The sequence below is a fragment of the Furipterus horrens genome, unplaced genomic scaffold, assembly GCF_987537825.1.
Source record: "Furipterus horrens unplaced genomic scaffold, mFurHor1.1.pri manual_scaffold_3, whole genome shotgun sequence".
NCBI classification, from domain to species: Eukaryota; Metazoa; Chordata; class Mammalia; order Chiroptera; family Furipteridae; genus Furipterus; species Furipterus horrens.
The window spans coordinates 202,038,254-202,056,884 of NW_028327173.1; the positions used below are offsets into that span (position 1 = coordinate 202,038,254).

Genomic DNA, 18,631 nt, shown 5'->3' on the forward strand with positions numbered 1-18,631 from the left:
CCAGAAGCTGGGAGAGGCCCGGACAGAGCCTTCCCTCAGCCCTCCCAAAGAACCAAGCCTGCTGACACCTCAGGCTCAGACTTCTCGTTTCCAGAATTGTGAGACAGAATGTCCGTTGTCGAAGCCCCCTGGCTTGTGGTACACGTACTTTATTAAGGCAGCCCCAGCAAACTAGTACGGTAGCCACTGGACTCTCAGGAACTGTAGTCAAGGGACAGAAGAGTCCTGCCTGTCCCACACCCACTCATTGCTGGGTGCACCTTAGGAATGCCACCGGGAGCATTGTAAGGCGGAGGGCTGACCAAAATGTCAAATTCAGGTGACATCCAGAATTTATAGAGAGAAAAATTCAGGTCATAAAGGTTTGTACTGCTTTATCTTGTCAATTCAGGCGCTGCCTATAGTAGGGTTTCCCAGAAAAGCAGAACCCATAGGAGATGCACAGGGTGGGGCAAAAGTAGTCTTACAGTTGGGAGTGCACGAACCACAGTTTACCCTTGTATTATTAGTGATCGATTATTGTATTTTCCATAGGAACAACTGTAAGCCTACTCTGCCCCACCCTGAGTATGGAGATTTATTGTGGGCAATTGGCTCGATCAGGAAGAGAACAAACTCTCCCTCCACTTTTTTTTCCTACTTCGGCTGTCAATGGCCTAGATGATGCCCACCGCCATCGGGGAGGGCTGTCTGCTCTACTGAGTCCACCCATTCAAATGCTCGGTTCATCCGGAAACCCCCTCCAGACACACCTAGAAGTCATGTTTGATCTGGACACCCCATGGCCCAGTCAATTTGACACATAAAATGAACCATCACAACTGCCTTTTTGTGATAGTTTATGAACCAATAAACTTGAAGGAATTAATGCAGACTTCAACCTCTGTTGATAATGTTTCACCTTTTTTTTTTTTTTTTAATCCTTTGTAGGTGATAGATGCTTGAGTTTCTCTTGCCCTCTGTACTGTTTTTCTGGTTGTAAAATAGAAGAAGTTGGGAAGGTGTGTTTCTTATTTGTAGTAACATGTTAACGGGAGTTAAGTAGCTAGGCATTTGTACCAGAAGTGCATTTTCTCTCATCTTGCTTTTTAGTTGTGTGTCGCTTCTTCGTGTATGGTGGGGAATTGTCATTCTGCTCTGTGATTGATGAATGGAAGTAGCTGTAGTTGTTCATCTTGCTTGATTACTCGTTGGAGAAAAATCCAATTTTTGTTTTGTTGGGAGCACTTGTAAAGGTATATTGATTTCTAAGGATTATCTTGCTTTGAATTAACCGGAGAAGATCACGGTTCCCTTAAAAGCCTTTTTAATCTAATCTATTCCTAAAGAGCATTTTCATGTTGTCCTTTAGGAATTCAAAAGGACAGCATTTCTAGTGTACCTTGGGCTCTGTTTCATTGAAATATAACCACCTTTAATGAGTCTGCATCGTGCTGTAGATGTGGGCCTGTTCATTCACATGTCCTGGGGGCCTAGTGCAGTGCCTAGCACCCAGGAGGAGCGTGGGAAATGGAGACCTAGTAAGGTTCCAAACGAAGGGAAAGACAAGAGCATCATACTGTACAGCAGTATTTTTACACCTCTTAATCCTTCTGAATGTAAACATATTAGCGCAGAGCTCTGTGCCCTTTGGGACCACAGAAGACAATTTATTACTCAAGGACTTATGAGTCCCAACCCCTCTGGGTCGCCGCAGGGCTTCAGGCTCAGGCCTCGAGGCACCATTATAAAGGTAACTGGTTAATACAGATGAGCTGATCACTGTTCTTCTGTTAGCCCTGTACTGAGTCACCACAAAGGCCAGAAGCTCATGTGGGCGATAAGGAAGCTAGCGTTCCCTCACCAGGCAAGAGTCCAGCCTGATGAAGGATGTGTTCTAAATATTACACCTGTGATCTTTTTTCAGGAAGAAGCCAATCCTCCTTGTGCATGGCGATAAACGAGAAGCTAAGGCTCACTTGCATGCCGAGGCCAAGCCTTATGAAAACATTTCCCTCTGCCAGGTAAGCTGCTTATTGCCATTTGAGATCATGTGTGGTCTGAGAGCAGGAAGGAAATTTACACATTTCATCCATCTTCCTGCCTAGTTCAGAAATTCTCTCTCCAGCATCCCCAACAGACATTTGTCTAGCTTTGGCTTGCATGCTTCCTGAGGTAGCCCTTGTGGTTAGAAAGATGTTTCTTTATGCTGACCTCATGTCTCTGTGTAAATCAGGGGTCTTCAGGGAAACTGCTATGGCAAGGGCAGGGGCTGTGTCTCTGGGGACTGCTGACAAGTCCAAAATCCAGGGAAGAACAGATGTTGCCATCAGAGTCCACAGGCCATCTGGAGACTGAACTCCCTCTTCCTGGAAGGAGTCTAGTCTTCTTTTGAGGCCTTCAACGGATTGGATGAAGCCCGCCTACATTGTGGAGGGTAATCTGTTTTACTCAGAGTTTACTAATGTAAATGTTAATCTGATCTAAAAATTTTCCGTCACTGCAACACACGACCAAATACCTGGATACGGTGGCTTTGCCAAGTGGGCACAGAAAATGAACCATCTCGGTCTTCCCCCCTGTTTCTTCTACCCGCTGGTCCTGATTTTCCCCCTGTGGAGCCACATAGAGTAGTTCCCCTGGCGTGTGTCAGTGGTTGCTATGCGTGAAGACTTGTCCCTTAGCCGTCCTACCGTCTTCAGTTGTGCTGGGTGTCCGTGGGTTCCCTGCCCCTCCCCCACCTCTGGTCCTCCTCTGGTTGCGTCTAGTCAGTGCACCTCTCAAGACCTGTGGTTCAGCCACTGCGCTTTATGTAGTTGGACTTTGAAAACGTTCCTTTTCCCAGCATGTTTGTGGCTCACCTACTCGGATATGCCTGTGCTTAGCAGTTGCCTAAAAGCCTGCAGTTTGCTCCTGCTTCCCCAAACAGAAGAGGTTAAGCTGCCGTAGGCTAGCTCTCCTCAGACTAAAAGCGGTCAGAAAATAAAATAACATAGGAATCTTGAAAACTAGAATAGTGTTTTTCAAGTGCTGCCTGTCCTGAAAAGTTTAGGAGGCGTCGCTTCGTGCTCCTGACCGGCCACTAGAGGGCGGGACGAACCGCTGTCTTCCCAACCGTGTGCAAAACGCTACTCCGGAGCTCCCAGATCTAGTCTAGTCCGCGGTACAGAAGGATTGTGGCCCCATCCTGACTTACGGAACTACCTTGTGTCCTGTGTGTAAGATGAATTCCTGACGTGGACATCAGTCACAGCATCGGCGGATGCCAGCACTTCTCTCATGTTGTATATATGGGGCCGGGGGCCGGAGGCTGAGGCCTGCTGGTGCTCAGGGTTCAGACCACCGGGGTCTGTCCCCGCTCCTCATGTCCTAGCTGTGTCATTCTGGGCTCATCAATGACCCTCTTTTAGCCTGGTTCCTTCACCTTTAAAGTGGGTTGCTAATGCTCTTCCTCACAGGGTTCTTGGATAAGGGATTCGGTGCATTTGCCCCCAGAAGCACCCATTACATGTTATCTGAAGTTGTTATTGCCCTTGACTCTGTGCTCAGACTTGCCAAAAATCTCACAACGTACAGCAAAACCAAACTTGAAAGCCAAGTCTCTGGACCATTGTTTTTTCTGAGCTAAATATCAATTTAGAGCGGCAGTTTTCATTCTGATTTTGTAATCTTAGTGACATTAAATACAGTTCCCTGCTCTCTCTTCCATGACCAGACCGCACAAATGCATGCTGGTCTGTGAACACCCCCAAACACTGAATGCAGGAGTATAGTGGACTGGCCCTGGCTGGTGTGGCTCTGGATTGAGCACCAGCCTGCAAATCAGAGGGCCTCGGGTTTGATTCCTGGTCAGGGCACATGGCTGCGTTGCGGGCCAGGTCCCCAGTTAGGTGGTGTGTGAGAGGCAACCACACATCGATGTTTCTCTCCCTTTCTTCCCCTCTCTCTAATAATAAATAAAATCTTTAAAAAAAATAAAAAGAGGAGAGCGGCCTGGGCTGCCTGTCCGGGAGCACCTTCCCGAGAGGGCCTGTGTCATACTGACCTGTGTGTCCCGTTGCTCACACTGCCTCCTGCGAACAGAGCCGCCCACCGGTCCTGTGGCAGGTGAGCAGGGCTGTCTGTATCAGGGCGAGCCTCCTTTTGTGGGGTCCTGCCCGTGCAGGCCCCCTTTCCTCCACCCCTGACACACTTTCTCACTTACACCTGACAACTGGCTGAATCCCCGAACAGCCGCAGCGTTTGAAAGAGGAGGAAGAGGAAGCGTGGAGATGTAAATATTTTTCAAAGTCATGATGCCAAGTTGTGAAGCCAGGATTTGTGCGTTCGTAACTGCTATTTTGACGTTTCTGTTTTAACGCTTTCATACCTGCATCTTGGGCGTATTGTGCTTAACCAAGGTCTCGCTGCACTGGGTGTCAGACAAAATGTTTTCTCCACCTGCCTCCCATTTGTATGTAAAGGTATCAATTTGGGACACGAAAATGGATTTAATAATATATTAAGTTCTTTATTTTTAGCACTTGCTATGTTATTAATATAAGAAGACTTCTGTTTTAATATCATAACACAAGTATTTCTGCTGCCACCACATTCAATGTTTTTTGAATACACTCTGAAAACTTTGCATTTATTAATTTCTGTATAAGCCCAATTATTTCATTTTAAAACTTGGCATAGAGTCTCATTTGTTTTTATTAGTTTTTTGACAACCAAAGAAATTAAGTTTTTCAACTTCTAATTACTGTAATTAAAAATGCAGAGAGTGTTGAATCATTTTGGGTAACTTCAAAAAAAATTTTTTTTAAACCAGCCCTCACTAGATGTTATAAAAATTGTATTGTTGATCAAGAACTTCTCCACTGGAGGGCAGTAAAAGCAGCTAAAATAAAAAAAGAAAGTTGACCTGAAACTTCACTAATTTAATTTCTAATAGGTAGGGATATTATTGACTTGTTGCTCTTCTTTTGTTTTTTGTTTTGTTTCCCCCCAATAAGCGACTTGACTTCTTTCTCATCCTAGGCAAAGCTGGATATTGCATTTGGAACACACCACACGTAAGCAATCTTTTTTTTTTAATGATTTATTTATTTGTTTAATTTTATTTTTTTAGAGAGAGGGGAAAGGAGAAAGAGAGGGAGAGAAAGATCACTGTGTGGTTGCCTCTCACTCGTGCCCCCAACTGGGGACCTGACGTGCAACCTAGTCACGTGCCCTGACTGGGAATTGAAGCAGCGACACTTGGCTCGCAGGCAGGCCGATGCTCAATCCACTGAGCCACGCAGCCAGGGCTCTAAGCAATCTTTATGAAATGGGAGAGGGTATGATTTTAGTAGTCCAAAGAATGCTATTCAAAAAGTACCCCAAAGGAAAAAAAAAGTGGCCCTCGAAGAACTCAGGTGTGATGGCTTTTCGGGGGGGAAGATCTGTCAGTAAAGAATTAGAGGAAATGGAGTTGTTTTCTAACAACCTTAAGACAAAATACCGGGATCTGGCTTTCAACATGAAAGCCTGAATCCCTGATGCGGTTTCCGCTTTTTGTTTAGGACATTCGTTGTAGGAGGATAGACACTGTGGTATGTGGTCCGTGGTTATGGGTGACTGACTATCCGTCCGTGTGTTAGTAACATGCCTGTAGATTCCACTGTCTCAAAGAAAGTTGTGATTTTTATAGGATTCTGAGTTGCATCAGATAGAATATTGACAGTCAGCTCCATCCTGTGATGGAAAGAAAAAAAAAGCTATTTTACAAAAAGTTGTCAACTCAAGAGAGGCTGATGCCTTATTCCTGCTCAAGACAGCTCAAAAAATTCTTTTAGAACACTTCCCTGAAACCTTGCAAACCCCAAACAGGGAAAACTTCCCTGTTACTTCCTACTTGACACAGTGTACCCAATTACCAACCTGACTCCTGTTTTAGGTTAGTTTTACATCTGTTTTTGCTGAGCCCTTTTGCAGATATGTGGGAATGTTTCAGTTTTTATTTTTTTATAAATCCCAATTCTCTGGAAAGGACTTGCCATGTGAATGTGACAAAGCCTCATCTTTCTTCGAGACCCGTATTGGAAATGGGTAGCCGGCTGCTTCTAGCATGTTCCTTCACGTGTCTGCAGGGCAAAAAGAAATCCCTAGGAGGGAATGTGAGTCTTTGTGATCCTAGTTTTCATGCTGTTGTGGTGACCTGAAATGAGGGCGTACATTTAGCTTCCTTTTTATATGCTTAAAACTATATTTTGCCCATTGCTTTAAAAAACGGAACCAGAGTATAAAGAGTTGAGCCATTTGGTAAAAGATACCTACCAGCCCTACATCATCTGGTCTTCCGTGCTCTTGAGTAGAAGTTGCAGCACTTACCAACCGTGCCTAATTGGAACTTGCAGTCTGATAGAAGACAGGGTTTGAGGATTGTATCTATTCTTTGCAGAGCATTGAGCTCACAGGGTGCTTTTTTCAGCAGAGGATACAAAATGGCCTTGAATAAGGCAGCTCCCTATGTTTCCCAGACCACCAGTGCCAGGTTCGGGTGCTGGCCACCCGTTCCGTGCCAGCAGTCAGCACTTCATGGGCAAGGTCACCCTGTGTTTTAACAGGCTTGCAAGCAGTAGCAGAACGTGTGCCCTCGTCCCAGGAGGGACTAAATTTGCTGGGCCTGGCCAGGATCTAACACAGAGATGTTCAATTGACCCCAGAAGGGCTATCCTTTTTGTAAGGCTATTGAAAAGAAAAGTTTGGTCCTTCACTTTATAGATCAGAGGCTCCAAGTAGGTAAGCAGTTTTCCTTGGGCTGGTGTTGGAATTTTTGTTTGCCTACTGCTAGAATGGACTCATTGTTTGGTCTGGTCCAGCCTGCCCCGCCCCCAACAAACAAACGCACTTTCTCCCCCCTCCCCTCCACCCCCCAGCAGACACCCTTTGCAGATTAAACCCAACAGAGTTCCTCATTCGGAGCTGTAAATGCTAAGGTGAATAATTATAATAGAAATACTACCACATAGTATGTGTAGTTTGCATTTTCTTAAAATTACAGTGTCTAGTAGGAGCGTGAACTTAGATCTTGAAATTACTTTCAGTTGCTCATTTTAAAATGTTTTAGGAATTATTCATTAAGTACCTTTTATATTCTCGAGACGCAGCCCTAGGGGATATAAAGTGTTTTGAGATGATTTCTGTTCTTGCAGCTTTTAGTCCTTTGGTCAGAAAGGCAAGACAAACGTATGATTTAGAAAAGGAGGAAAACCTTCCAGCTCATAGTGACGGAGTATAAACCACCTCCCAGCTTGACAGAGCGGAGCTACCACAGGAAATAAGAAGTGGCCTTTGAGATCACTTTAGAAGGCATGTGTTGACCAGGGGCTCTCTGCAGAGGCAGCCCGACCTCCAGGAGCCCAGAGTCCTGTGAGGTGCCTTCAACATGCTCTGTCCGTATTTCTGCAGGATGTCGTGCAACCCCAGGCTGTCTCTTGCAAGGCTTTCGAATGCTAAAGCTTTTCGGTTCCCCCAGAGCTAGGAGCAAGGTTAGCTCACACAGCCCTCAGAGTCATAGGTGGGAAGGACGGAAGCCAACGCAGCTGCATGTCCACTGTCCCTGTCTAACGGGGACTGACCACAGGACGGGCAGGACATGCCTCTTTCCTCTTCTGTCTGCAATCCTCTTTCTCACCTAGATCACATCATCCCCCTCCTCGCCCACTCCCACCCCGAGTGCCGTGAAACGTGTGACCCCTTGTCCATCCCTGCAAAGCCACACACCGTGAGAGGACAACCCGGCATGTCTGACCCAACCAAGCTCTTCCTCTGGCTCACTCTGTGACTGTCACCTCTCCAGCCCCCAGTTCTGCAGCAGAATGAGAGTGATGACGCCTTCTCCTGTCACCATGGGCGTTTAGCGAGCTGGCGCCCTGCAGAACTTCTAGAATGTGCCTGGCACATAGGGCTCTGCAGACGTTGGTTTTCTTTCCTCCTCCACAGAATAGCTTCAGATTTGGCAAGTGTCCCTTGGGTGCCCCCACAGCTCAGTAGGCAACATTGCAGGTCAGCATTCTTCAAGGGAGACCCCACGTCTTACCCTTCCATCCATTTTTAGCTGTGACCTGATGGGCATGTGCCATCTTGTCTCTGAAAGGATTCATGTGATGCCCCTTAGGTTCATTCACAGTTCTGTAATGGGCTTGCTGACATTAGTGCGTGGTTTCCTGGTAATTGATGCCTCGCTTAATGGAAATATTTGTAACACTCATATCCTGAATTTGTAACTGGCTTATTCTTAATTATAATCAGCTGCTAATTTGGTAGCTGTACATGAATTTGCCCAGATTTCAGGCTGCACACGTTGTAAATGGAAAGAAGACTGGCTCAGCAGCTGCCCTTTCTCCTGCTTTGCATTACTTTGTGTTCGCCAGCGCAGGTTACACGCTTGTCTTGGCAAGAGCTCCATCTCATTCTCTGTGCTCACGTTCTTTTCCGTATCTTTTCACGCTGACCCCATCCTGTCCGTGTGGGATCCGTGTTGTTTATTTGAGAGAATAATGTGTGAACCGACTCAGTATATCAGTAAATAAATATCATTTTGGCCTTGAGGAGTGAATCTGTGGTTGGATAGAGAGAAAACTTAGATTCTTGAAATAATTAGACAATGATCAGGAAGCCCAGAACCACCCACCTATAGATGACAGCAGAACGCAAGGCTTTGAAGGACTGAGGGAAGCGCGGGAGAGAGCGCATTCCATCCAGGGCAGCGCACACTGTCATTCATTCTCAAACCACCGTGTGACGTAAAAAGGGGGTGGGGGGTGAGCCTTCACATTACAAGTAAAAAAGACCAGGGTTCAGGGGCACGGAATGACATAGGGTCATACGCCTTTTGCCTGATGAAGACGAGTGTAGGTCTTCTTCCTTCAAATGGAAAGCTCTTCCTTATGTACTGACCCCTCTCTCACTGCTGTTCCGGTAAGAGGTGCGTCTGGTGACTAGAAGCCTGGGAAAGCCCCGTAGGGAGGAGAGGACTCAACTAGGACTGATTGGAGCTAATGAAGAAGAAAAGGGATGACAGACCTCAAGCCCAGGGACACTGGTGACAGGTGTGGCATCTGTGGAGTATGAAAATATGGCCTCTTTCTAACTTTTTGTGAGCTGCAGCCCGCAATAAGGAAGACATCTGGCACCTTAGCCTGCCACACACGTCCAGGCTTACACGGCAAAGAAAGGTTCATGAGCCAATACTGAACTAAAATCTATGCAAAACACTCAGGTTTAGAATTTATTCTGTTGAGGTTTTTTTGTTTGTTTGTTTTTTAATGCTTGTAATGATACAGTGAGAGCTTGTGATCGTACTTTGGAAAAACCAGACCAGAAGGTTCCTATTGCCCCTAATAATAACAGATGATGCTGAATAGACAATAAGGGGCCAACCTGGAGGGAAAGGGTCCGAATGCCAGGACTGACCATGAGGACAGGATGGGGCAAAAGCTCATGGGCCACCAAGTACTCGGCACATTTGGGAAGGAGGTTTCCTACCTGGCATCTGAGCAGATGTTGATAATGCGCAGGAGAAAGGATGATTACAAATGTTAAAAGTTTGGGTAATACACGAGTTTGAAGAATTCCTTTAACTATTACACTTGCGTGAGAAAGGCACTACGGGTTTTGAAAGTACTGTTAATGCTTTCTGCTGCCTTTTCTGTTTTTATAGGAAGATGATGCTCCTGCTCTACGAAGAAGGCCTTCGGGTCGTCATACACACGTCCAACCTCATCCACGCTGACTGGCACCAGAAAACCCAAGGGTGCGTGGGCTCTGTTCATGGGGCGGCAGTGGCCGTGTGCGCTGAGACAGCTCAGAAGCCAGAACATCGCTTTATTCTTTTTGTTTTTCTATTTTTTTTTTTAATTGTATAAAACCCATGCATGTGGCATAGAAAAAATACACCTGCAGAAAAGTATGATAGCATTCTTTCAGTTCTTCCCCCCAACCTCTCTCCCTTGTGGTAACAGCTCAGTGCAATGCCGTCCACAGCTGACTCCAGTCTACATGGAAACAGAGAACTATCTCCACCCATTAGGCTTTTTCCGTTGTTTTTACAAAACGGGATTATACACGTTTTACAGCCAAGTACATCTAAGTACTCGAGGTAGGAAAGATGCCAGATGGAAAGTGTGAACTCATCTTGTCCCCATAACACCCACCAGATAACCTTCTGGGCTGCACTTATCCCTGCGTCCACTGGCACCCGGGCTTGCCACTTCCCAGTGGGTATCACAGGAGAACTTGGGGACTAATCCTGTGCTGAAGTGTCTCTGGCCCCCAATCAGTGTAGTTTCCTGTAAGGCACAGCCACACTAGTGTCTTCTCAAGGCCTTTAATATGTTCCGTAGGGTCATGGGTCTCAAAGGGAATTGAACATGAAGGTTGTTCAGGCTTTGTTTATATTACTAACCCTTTGTTCTGGTGCATGTATGTTAGGTCGACGTTTCTATCTTTTTTTTTCAGGAGGGGTTTGGGTTTATTTTTAGGGGTTTTTCGCAAATCAAGCTGTAACATCGTTCTCCTCCTGGTAAGCCCTTCATTGTGACTGGCTTCAACTTACCTTTCTTTCATGTCAGCCCTTTGGTACATCTTTGCCCTCCGTTACAGACCGTGAAGAGCTGGGTAATAGCCTTCTGTGTAAGAAGAGGCTCAGGCCTTCCCCTAGCAGCCTTTCAGGGTTCAAGTGGTCTCCACTGTCACCCGCCCCTGCCAGCCTGCCGCACGTCATTGCCCGGCCTCAGCTGGAACCCCTAATGTGGGGCCCTTAACTGCCTGAGTCCAAGCCCACCTTGGGTGGAGCTACAGTGTACAGCCTTCCAGCCTCCGTGCACTAGGTCAGCTTCAACCTAGAAGTGTGGGTAGAAAAAGAGGTCCCTGTCTCTTCAGACGGCCTGTCCGGTTTGAAAGATGCTCTTTTTCCCTGAGCCCGACATCTCTGGTCCCCTCTCTGCACCCCCCTCCCCCATCCCCACTTCCTGTTATTTTTTCATTAAATATGTTCTGGTTTGAGTGTCCCGCTTAAAATATGCTCCCCAAATGCAGCGTCATTCTGCCTCTGAGAGCCTCAGCCACAGGTCTCTCTTGATCCACTTGCGTTTCTGGGGAACCACACCTTTGCTACTTCAGGAGCTTCTAGGACGCAAAGTCGGGTTTTGGTGCTCGTGACTTAACATGTAGCCCCGTCAGAGAAGAAAATGAGCTTATCGTAGCTTTTCTTGGGGAAACAGTATTTAATGTAATGAACTGAACTTATAATTCTATGTGATCCAAGGACTCTCCCCCGGCCTCCTGCTCCTGAGTTAGAGCCTCAGTCTACAGGCAGCCAAGCTTCCTTAGGCTCCACTGGGGGAGGCTGTCCTGGGGAAGGGACTCAGGGGAATGGCTGGCGTGTTAACGTTTTTCCCTTAATTTAAAAAGAAATTAACCTTTAAAAAAAAATCATAGTAGCTTCACATGGTTTAAAACTCAAAAAGGACCCAGGGTGTGAAATCTCCCTCCAGCTTCCCTCCTTCCACCCAGATTGGAGCACTGTTATTTCCTGGTTAGTCTGGGTTCTATTCTGCTGCTTTACTGTTTCATGTTGTGGGTTGTCACTTTTTTTAAAATCCTCACCCAAGGATACGTTTTTATTGATTTTAGAGAGAAAGGAGGCGGGGGGGACATTGCCCCCCACCCACACCCACACCAGGGATTGAACCTTCAACCTTTGGTCTATGGGACGACTTTCCAACCAACTGAGCCACTCGGCCAGGGCTGTGGGTTGTCATTTTTTTAAAAAACATTTAAAGGCAGTTATTGCACGTAATCTTCATAATTGGTCTTCCATGGTGCTGCTCATCCTTTTCTGCTCTACAGGTGTCCCAGCAGTTTTTTTCAGCTGCTGCTTGGTCCACCTTTTAATTGCTCACTTTTAAAATTATTTGGCCCTTGATCGTTTTCTCATCTTATTTTGCAAAGTGTTAAAATGCCTCACACTTCAGCATCCCCAGTTCAGAAGATGAACTATTCCTCACCCAGAACGACTCCTGTCTGTGGGTACACCTGCTCCAGGAGGAGCCCCCCTCAGTCTGTGGGCTCCGAGTCACTACTTTGAGGGGAGACCTTACCTATCCATCCAGCCCAATGTGGGTCCTTTACACACAGAGGGGCAGAGGCTCAGAGAGGTCACTGGGTTTGCCTCAAATGACACAGCCAGTTAGGAGCAGACCCGGGCTTAGAGCCTGGGCTCCAGTCTTTGTCATGCTGTGTTACTCCTCGTGCGGCGGGTCTCCTCCAGGTGGGACGGGAAAGGGGGACATTCCACCTGCTGGAGACACGTCCCGAGACTAGAAGGTGCAGAGCCAGGATCCTTGTGGCTGTGGAAGCTTCCTGCCCCCATGGCCTTATCTTGCTGGTGTCTTGAGGGCTACGAGGCACAAAGCAGAATTTGGCAGTTTTTCTTCTGACTCAATGGGTAGAACTGCGGGGGAAGTAGCCCCAAGAGGGAAAAGGCGGTCACACTTAATACGTACCCCCTGTGCTTCCTGAAGCTGGACACTGATCATTGCCTCCTGTGTGCCCAGTGAAACAGGACTATTAACCGATTTTGCACTTGAAAAACAGCATGAGAGATTGGAAGGGTACTTTTTTGTAATCTACCATGGAGCAGTTTATAGGAGGATTGGGTTTAGATATGGTTGTCTTCCGTTTGTAGGTATCACAGGAGTTTTGGCCAAGTGCATTGTTTTCTTCTGGGGGAAAAATTGATAAAATGAAAAATGTCTTTAACATTTTGTTTACTGTGTTATTTGAAAGTCTGAGGTTCATGTTAATCTGATATCATTAAATGCGGTGTATACTCAATCCAAACACCAGCAAAGTACAGGATGTGAAAATGCCTCAGGCTGCTCCAGCATATACAGCATGAAAATGGGCTTGTTTATTGAAAACGGATCTGCACGTACATTTTTCTCAGCATCATTTGTATTCTTTTCTTCTTGGCTAAAGAGCTTCATTGATGCGGTTGTGGCCAAAATATCGGTGGGGTTACATCAGGTGGTGTGTATTTGCTGTAACAATTGAGAGAGCTATTAACTGTTGTCAACAAGAGGAGGAGGAGGAAGAGGAGGAAGGTGTGGTGAATGGATGAGCTGGAGCACGGAGGGATTGGATTGGGAGAGGCGGGCAGAGGCTAGATCTTACTGGGTATAAATTCACAGCGAGGTGTTCAAAACTAATTCTGAACATGATGGAAGCCATCCAAGTGCCGCGATCAGATTTACGTTTTGTAAGGATCACTACTTATCCGGTGGGGCTACGCAGGGAGAATTCACCTCTTCCTGAGGGCGAGTGCAGAATTCATACAGAGAGATTACTGTGACCAGTTGTGTGCCTGACTGCTAATAGTCATTTTTTCCCCATTCCAGAATATGGTTGAGCCCTTTGTACCCACGAATTGCCCACGAAACCCACGGGTCTGGAGAATCAGCTACACATTTTAAAGCTGATCTGATCAGCTACTTGACAGCTTATAACGCTCCTCCTCTCAAGGAGTGGATAGATATCATCCATGACCATGATCTCTCTGAAACCAGGTATGTGCCGCCTTTGCAGTCCGGGGTGTTACAGTCGGTGATACCCGCAGGAGCCTCATGAGGTCTGGGACACAGGGGTCTTGGAAGGACGTTGAGTGACACGATAAAAGCAGCAGGTTGTCCCTGTGCATCTCCTGGGTCTCATCCTCTAAATTGGAGGTCTGGACATCTTCCCACGGACCCTCAGCCTCCTACTGGAGCACTCTGAAAACAAGTGGGTTCCTTGTCTGGTACCCTACGCCAGTAGTCGATGAGCTTGAACATGAGTTTAAGTATCACATACTATTCTGAGGAAGCATCCCAAGAAAATGGGTTGGCTTTTAGGACATATGATTACCTTAGTTTTCATGTCTATTTTGAGTTTGGGGTCCATAAATCACCTCACTATGCTCTGTAACTGACATTTTATATCTTTGTAGTGTTTACCTCATTGGCTCAACCCCAGGACGCTTTCAAGGAAGTCAGAAAGATAACTGGGGACACTTTAGGCTTAGGAAGGTAACAGATTTTTTACTATTTTAACATTTTTAAAAATTGAATGTATATTGTCTTCATGCATATGGTCTTCTTTTTCATTTATAATTGTATGTTTTGTTGCCAGAATCACAATATCTAGCACAACTCTGGGCAAATAGTAAGCATGTGATAAATCGATTGTTTAATTTTAGTTTTCAGTGATTTTTAAAGTTTTGTTATACCTCTTCTATAGGTATAGTGTTCTAAGTGGACCTTTAGTTACATATCTTATAATAAAGATACAGTATTCCCTCACTTATGGGTATTACATTCTAGACCCCCCCCACGAAGTAGGAACCCTATATTTATTCTACACTCTTAAACCTACGTAATTTTAACAACATACATATATAGTACCGCAAAATCCCGCAATGTAGCTTAAAATCCGCGAGAAATAATTAAATATAATATTTTTAAAAATCCTGCAATACAGTGAGGCCGTGATAAGTGAACTGTGATATAGAGAGGGACTACTGTAATTAAAGACTTCTCATTTTGTAGCATTTGATCAGCATATCAAGGACTTTAACATACAAATTCAACAAAGGACAGAATAGTGTTGAATAGAGGCTACGACTGAGCTACAATGTATTTTGTTTACTAAACCAGTACCCTTAAGAGAATTTAACTACAAAAATGACATTTGCTGCTGGTATGCAAATGAACAAAGAAAGGTCTTTAACAAAATAAAACAGACAAGCAAGTTGAGCTTAAAGTTTTCATCTCCAGCCCTGCCTGACCCATGTGGTTCAGTTGGTTGAGCATCGTCCCGCAAAGCAAAAGGTACCCGGTTCAGTTCTTGGACAGGGCACATGCCTGGGTTATGAGTTCAGTTCCCTGTCGGGGCACATGCCAAAGTCAACCAATTGATTTTTCTCTGTCACATCAATGTTTCTCTCCCTTTCTTTCTCCCTCCCTTCCCCTTTAGCTAAAAAATAGATTAAAAAAAAATTTTTTTTAAGTTTTCTCCGTCTTCTTTTAGGAAGCAGTTTACCAATCTTAGTAACATTTCTCAAGTATCTTTCTTTTTCAATAAATTATTTATGTAAGAATTCTCCTTTGTTAATGAAATTTTAATTTTTTTTTTTAAATGAGACCACAGCCGAAAGCAGGCAAGATCTGGCAGCTAACATCTCACAGATGTCTTGACCTAGAGCAAGTAGAGCGCACTGGCTGAGTGCACAGCCTTGCAGGTAGATGCCCACACCTGGGTTCAAATCCTGACCTGCTGTTTACAAGTCATGAGACCTTGACTGGCTCCTTAACTTGCCTCTTTTTTCATGTTAAAATGGACAGAACAGCAATGCTTCACTCAGAATTGCATAAGGGTTCAGTGAAACAATGGCTGCAGCCACGTGCTGAGTGTTCCGTCAGTGTCAGTGGTAATCTGCGGACTGGTGGCTCAGACAGGCAAGGTCCTAGCACTTGCTATGTGGGATCACAATCTTACTGAAAGCTGAAGAGCATCTTAGAGTTTTCCAGCCACTTCTCACACCCAGTAGCTCACGTTGGATTGCAGCTGCCTTCCAGGGAAGCTGGGGGATGATCGGATTCTGCCTCATGGATGTAAATGGAACAGAGGGACTTGTCCAGGGTCATGCAGCCAACAGGGGCTGAGCACAGAATAGACACTGGGTCTCGTGGTTGTCATAGTTGTCATTTCAGCCTTGCTCCCTACACAGCACTGCGCCCAGGGTGCAGGTTGAGAACTATTTGGGCTTTTTGGTAGCAGTGTTCATAAATAGTGATGCCTAAGCTGTGTTAAAGAAAATAATGCCCATTAAACAAAACAGTTCGTCAGTCAGAATACGGGAACCGCAGCTCAGTTTTCTTGCTGTCTCCAGCCTCTGGTCAGACACTCGGTGTGAATGTTTAAGTGGCTGAGATTTCCGCATGTTTCCTGCATTGTTTCTGAAGCTTTGCACAAATATCAAAGCAGGAGATACAGCTCAGTCTTAGTGTTTACGGTAGTATTATCTATGTGTAAGTAGATCCTCTTCTATTTTAAGGACATCAGAGCTACCTGCAGTACATGTTAAACTTCTCTCAGTTGATAGGAGTCAAAATGTACAGTAGTTCAGCCGTCTGTGTATTGTATAGGTATATTAAACAATTATGATTTCAACACAAAAATCTTAACTTCACAAGGCAGGTTGGTGGTGTATCTGATATTCCTACTAATATGGACGTTTTAAGTTTTTTAATCTGTTTTTGCTTTTCGAACAAATCAAAGAATTTGGAGAGAAGAGGATTTCTCCTGTCCACTTACTCCATTAAAATAAAATATTTTTAGACTTCAGACTATATTTCCCAAAGAAGAAAAAAATGTATATGTGTGTATGAAGTTGATCACTAGGATTTTCAGCGTTTCTTTGTTAATTAGGGCATTCAGGGGTGGAGAACCGTGTCCTGAGTTGGGGCGGCGTTTCTGTTCATGCATGTGAGTGACCACAGCGTTCACTGCTCCTCTCTCGCAGCTTCTGAAGGAGCACACCGCCCCCACGCCGAATGTGGAGTCCTGGCCCGTAGTAGGTCAGTTTTCAAGTATCGGCTCCATGGGGGCTGACGAATCCAAGTGGCTGTGTTCCGAGTTTAAGGAGACCTTGGTGAGCCTGGGGAAGGAAAGCAGGACCCTGAAGAAAAGTGCTGCTCCTCTCCATTTGGTAAGTGCTCTTCCTCCAGGAGGTAGTTCTTGGCATTCTCTAGTCCAGGAGCGGGGTCAAGAATCCATCCTCCTTGTCATAGAGGGGTTGTAGTAGTTTTTGGACGGAAACAGCAGTGTTTGTAACCAGCTGGCCCTCACATCGTGCGGTGCTGGGGGCGTGTGGGTTCAGCCAAAGGTCCGTGTCGGCCACCAACGAGCCTGCAGTTTTCCGCTCCTTCCGCGGGTTGTCAAGCCCAGGAAAAAAGATTTGATAAAGCGTTGCCAGCAGAATTACGGGCATGATTAATTATTTAGACACCTTTGAATGAATAGTTAATTTTGCAATCAATTTAGTGTTCGTTTGGCATTTCAGAGGGAAAACTCAAATCAAAGTGTAATTTTTTTTTATCATCAAATTAATTACCAGAAGTTCAGTTTTTTAAGCTCTTAAGTATTTTTGAGATTTTTATTTTCTTAAGAACTAATCAGTACTCCTTTTAACAAATTGTTTCTTCAACACAGTATTTCCCAAGGTTTATTGGGTCTTTTTCTTATTTATTTTTAGATCTATCCTTCTGTGGAAAATGTGCGGACCAGCTTAGAAGGGTACCCAGGTAATTGTTGGGAAAACTATCACAATTGTATTTTTTGTGTATATTTCATAAATGCCCTAGTAAACTTTTAAAAACAAGTAATAAAAATGCCTTCCTCCTTGGAATGAGAAAGTATTGATTAGAAATTTGGAGATGAGTTTTCTCTTCCCTGGATAAGAATCATGAAAACAGTAATAGTGAGCACTGTAGCTGTTCCAGAGGCGACACAGTGGGGCAGTGGGTGCACGTGTTAGTCCTTACAGTCACCCTCTGCGTCGTGATCTCCTGTCCACCAGTAAGGCTGTTCTCACCTCTGCCACCAACAGGTCGGCTGTCCAAGCAAGACACCCAAATAAAAGCAGCTTCCTCCGCTACTCCGGGCCTTTTCAGAGCAATTCTAGCAAGCTTCCCTCTCCCTCCACATCCTCTCTGTGCCTAATGGTAGTCTGTGGTTCTTCCAAATATGAATACTGGAGGTTCAGAACTTACGTTTAATACTGAGATGAAACCTTTGGTCTAGCCTGGTCGATGCATCTAATCTCTCAAGGGCCTCATCTGTAAAAGCCTAGGGTTAGTCTGTGGACATCACCTTGTTCTGTCTCACTTACACCAGTGCTGCACACTAAACTTTTATTTGAAAGTCAGCAGCTCCCCGAAGAGTGCCTTCGGGAGGTAGTGACCAAAACCCAAGCAGGGTAGTCTCTGCTAGAAAGGAAGTCTGATTGGCATTTGCTTATGGCTGGAAGCAGAACACTCTGGATTTAGACTAATTGAATCCACTTGATGCTTGTCAAACTAGATGTGACCCTGCCAGAAAAATCTCAGTGGGGTTTGGAGCATGTAGCCCATTTGCTGCTTTTTACTGACGAAGCTAAAATTATTTCACTGAGACTCAGGGGACATGGCGGGGTATCTTTTGTTTGTTTCTTTGTTTTTTTATCTTCTTCCTGCACTTCTAATAGGCTAGACCCATTCAAAGCATACTTTCTAACAGAGAAGAACATGGTATTTCCAATCAGGCTATTTTATAACTGGTCCTGACACCCTAAACATGTTTCTACTAATTGGCAGTAGGAGATGCATCATGCCACCTTTGGTAAGTTGGAGAAATTTAAAGCCCTCTGAGGGTAGAGATTTCTATGGAGAAGTTCCATCCTATGTTTGGGAAGTGATTGATGAATCTAGAGTGGAACTTCTCTCCTTTCAAAGATGAACCAAAAAACTGGCCTCTAATTGGGTTTCCACTTGGAACCGTATCTGTATTTTATTTGCAGGCATATGGCTTTTAGAATTCCTTTTATAAA

At 45.1% G+C, this 18,631-nt stretch overlaps 1 protein-coding gene across 2 annotated transcripts in view; it reads left to right on the top strand.

Annotated features, from left to right (window-relative positions):
* Positions 1-18,631, top strand: part of TDP1 (tyrosyl-DNA phosphodiesterase 1) — a 65,298-nt gene that overhangs the window by 9,731 nt on the left and 36,936 nt on the right. For both annotated transcript variants that reach the window (XM_090272117.1, XM_090272116.1), the window contains exons 5-11: positions 1,907-2,003; positions 5,002-5,036; positions 9,668-9,760; positions 13,407-13,574; positions 13,994-14,072; positions 16,568-16,753; positions 17,300-17,348. In XM_090272117.1, the coding sequence (XP_090128243.1) occupies positions 1,907-2,003; positions 5,002-5,036; positions 9,668-9,760; positions 13,407-13,574; positions 13,994-14,072; positions 16,568-16,753; positions 17,300-17,348 (707 nt within the window). The remainder of the gene's footprint in view (positions 1-1,906; positions 2,004-5,001; positions 5,037-9,667; positions 9,761-13,406; positions 13,575-13,993; positions 14,073-16,567; positions 16,754-17,299; positions 17,349-18,631) is intronic.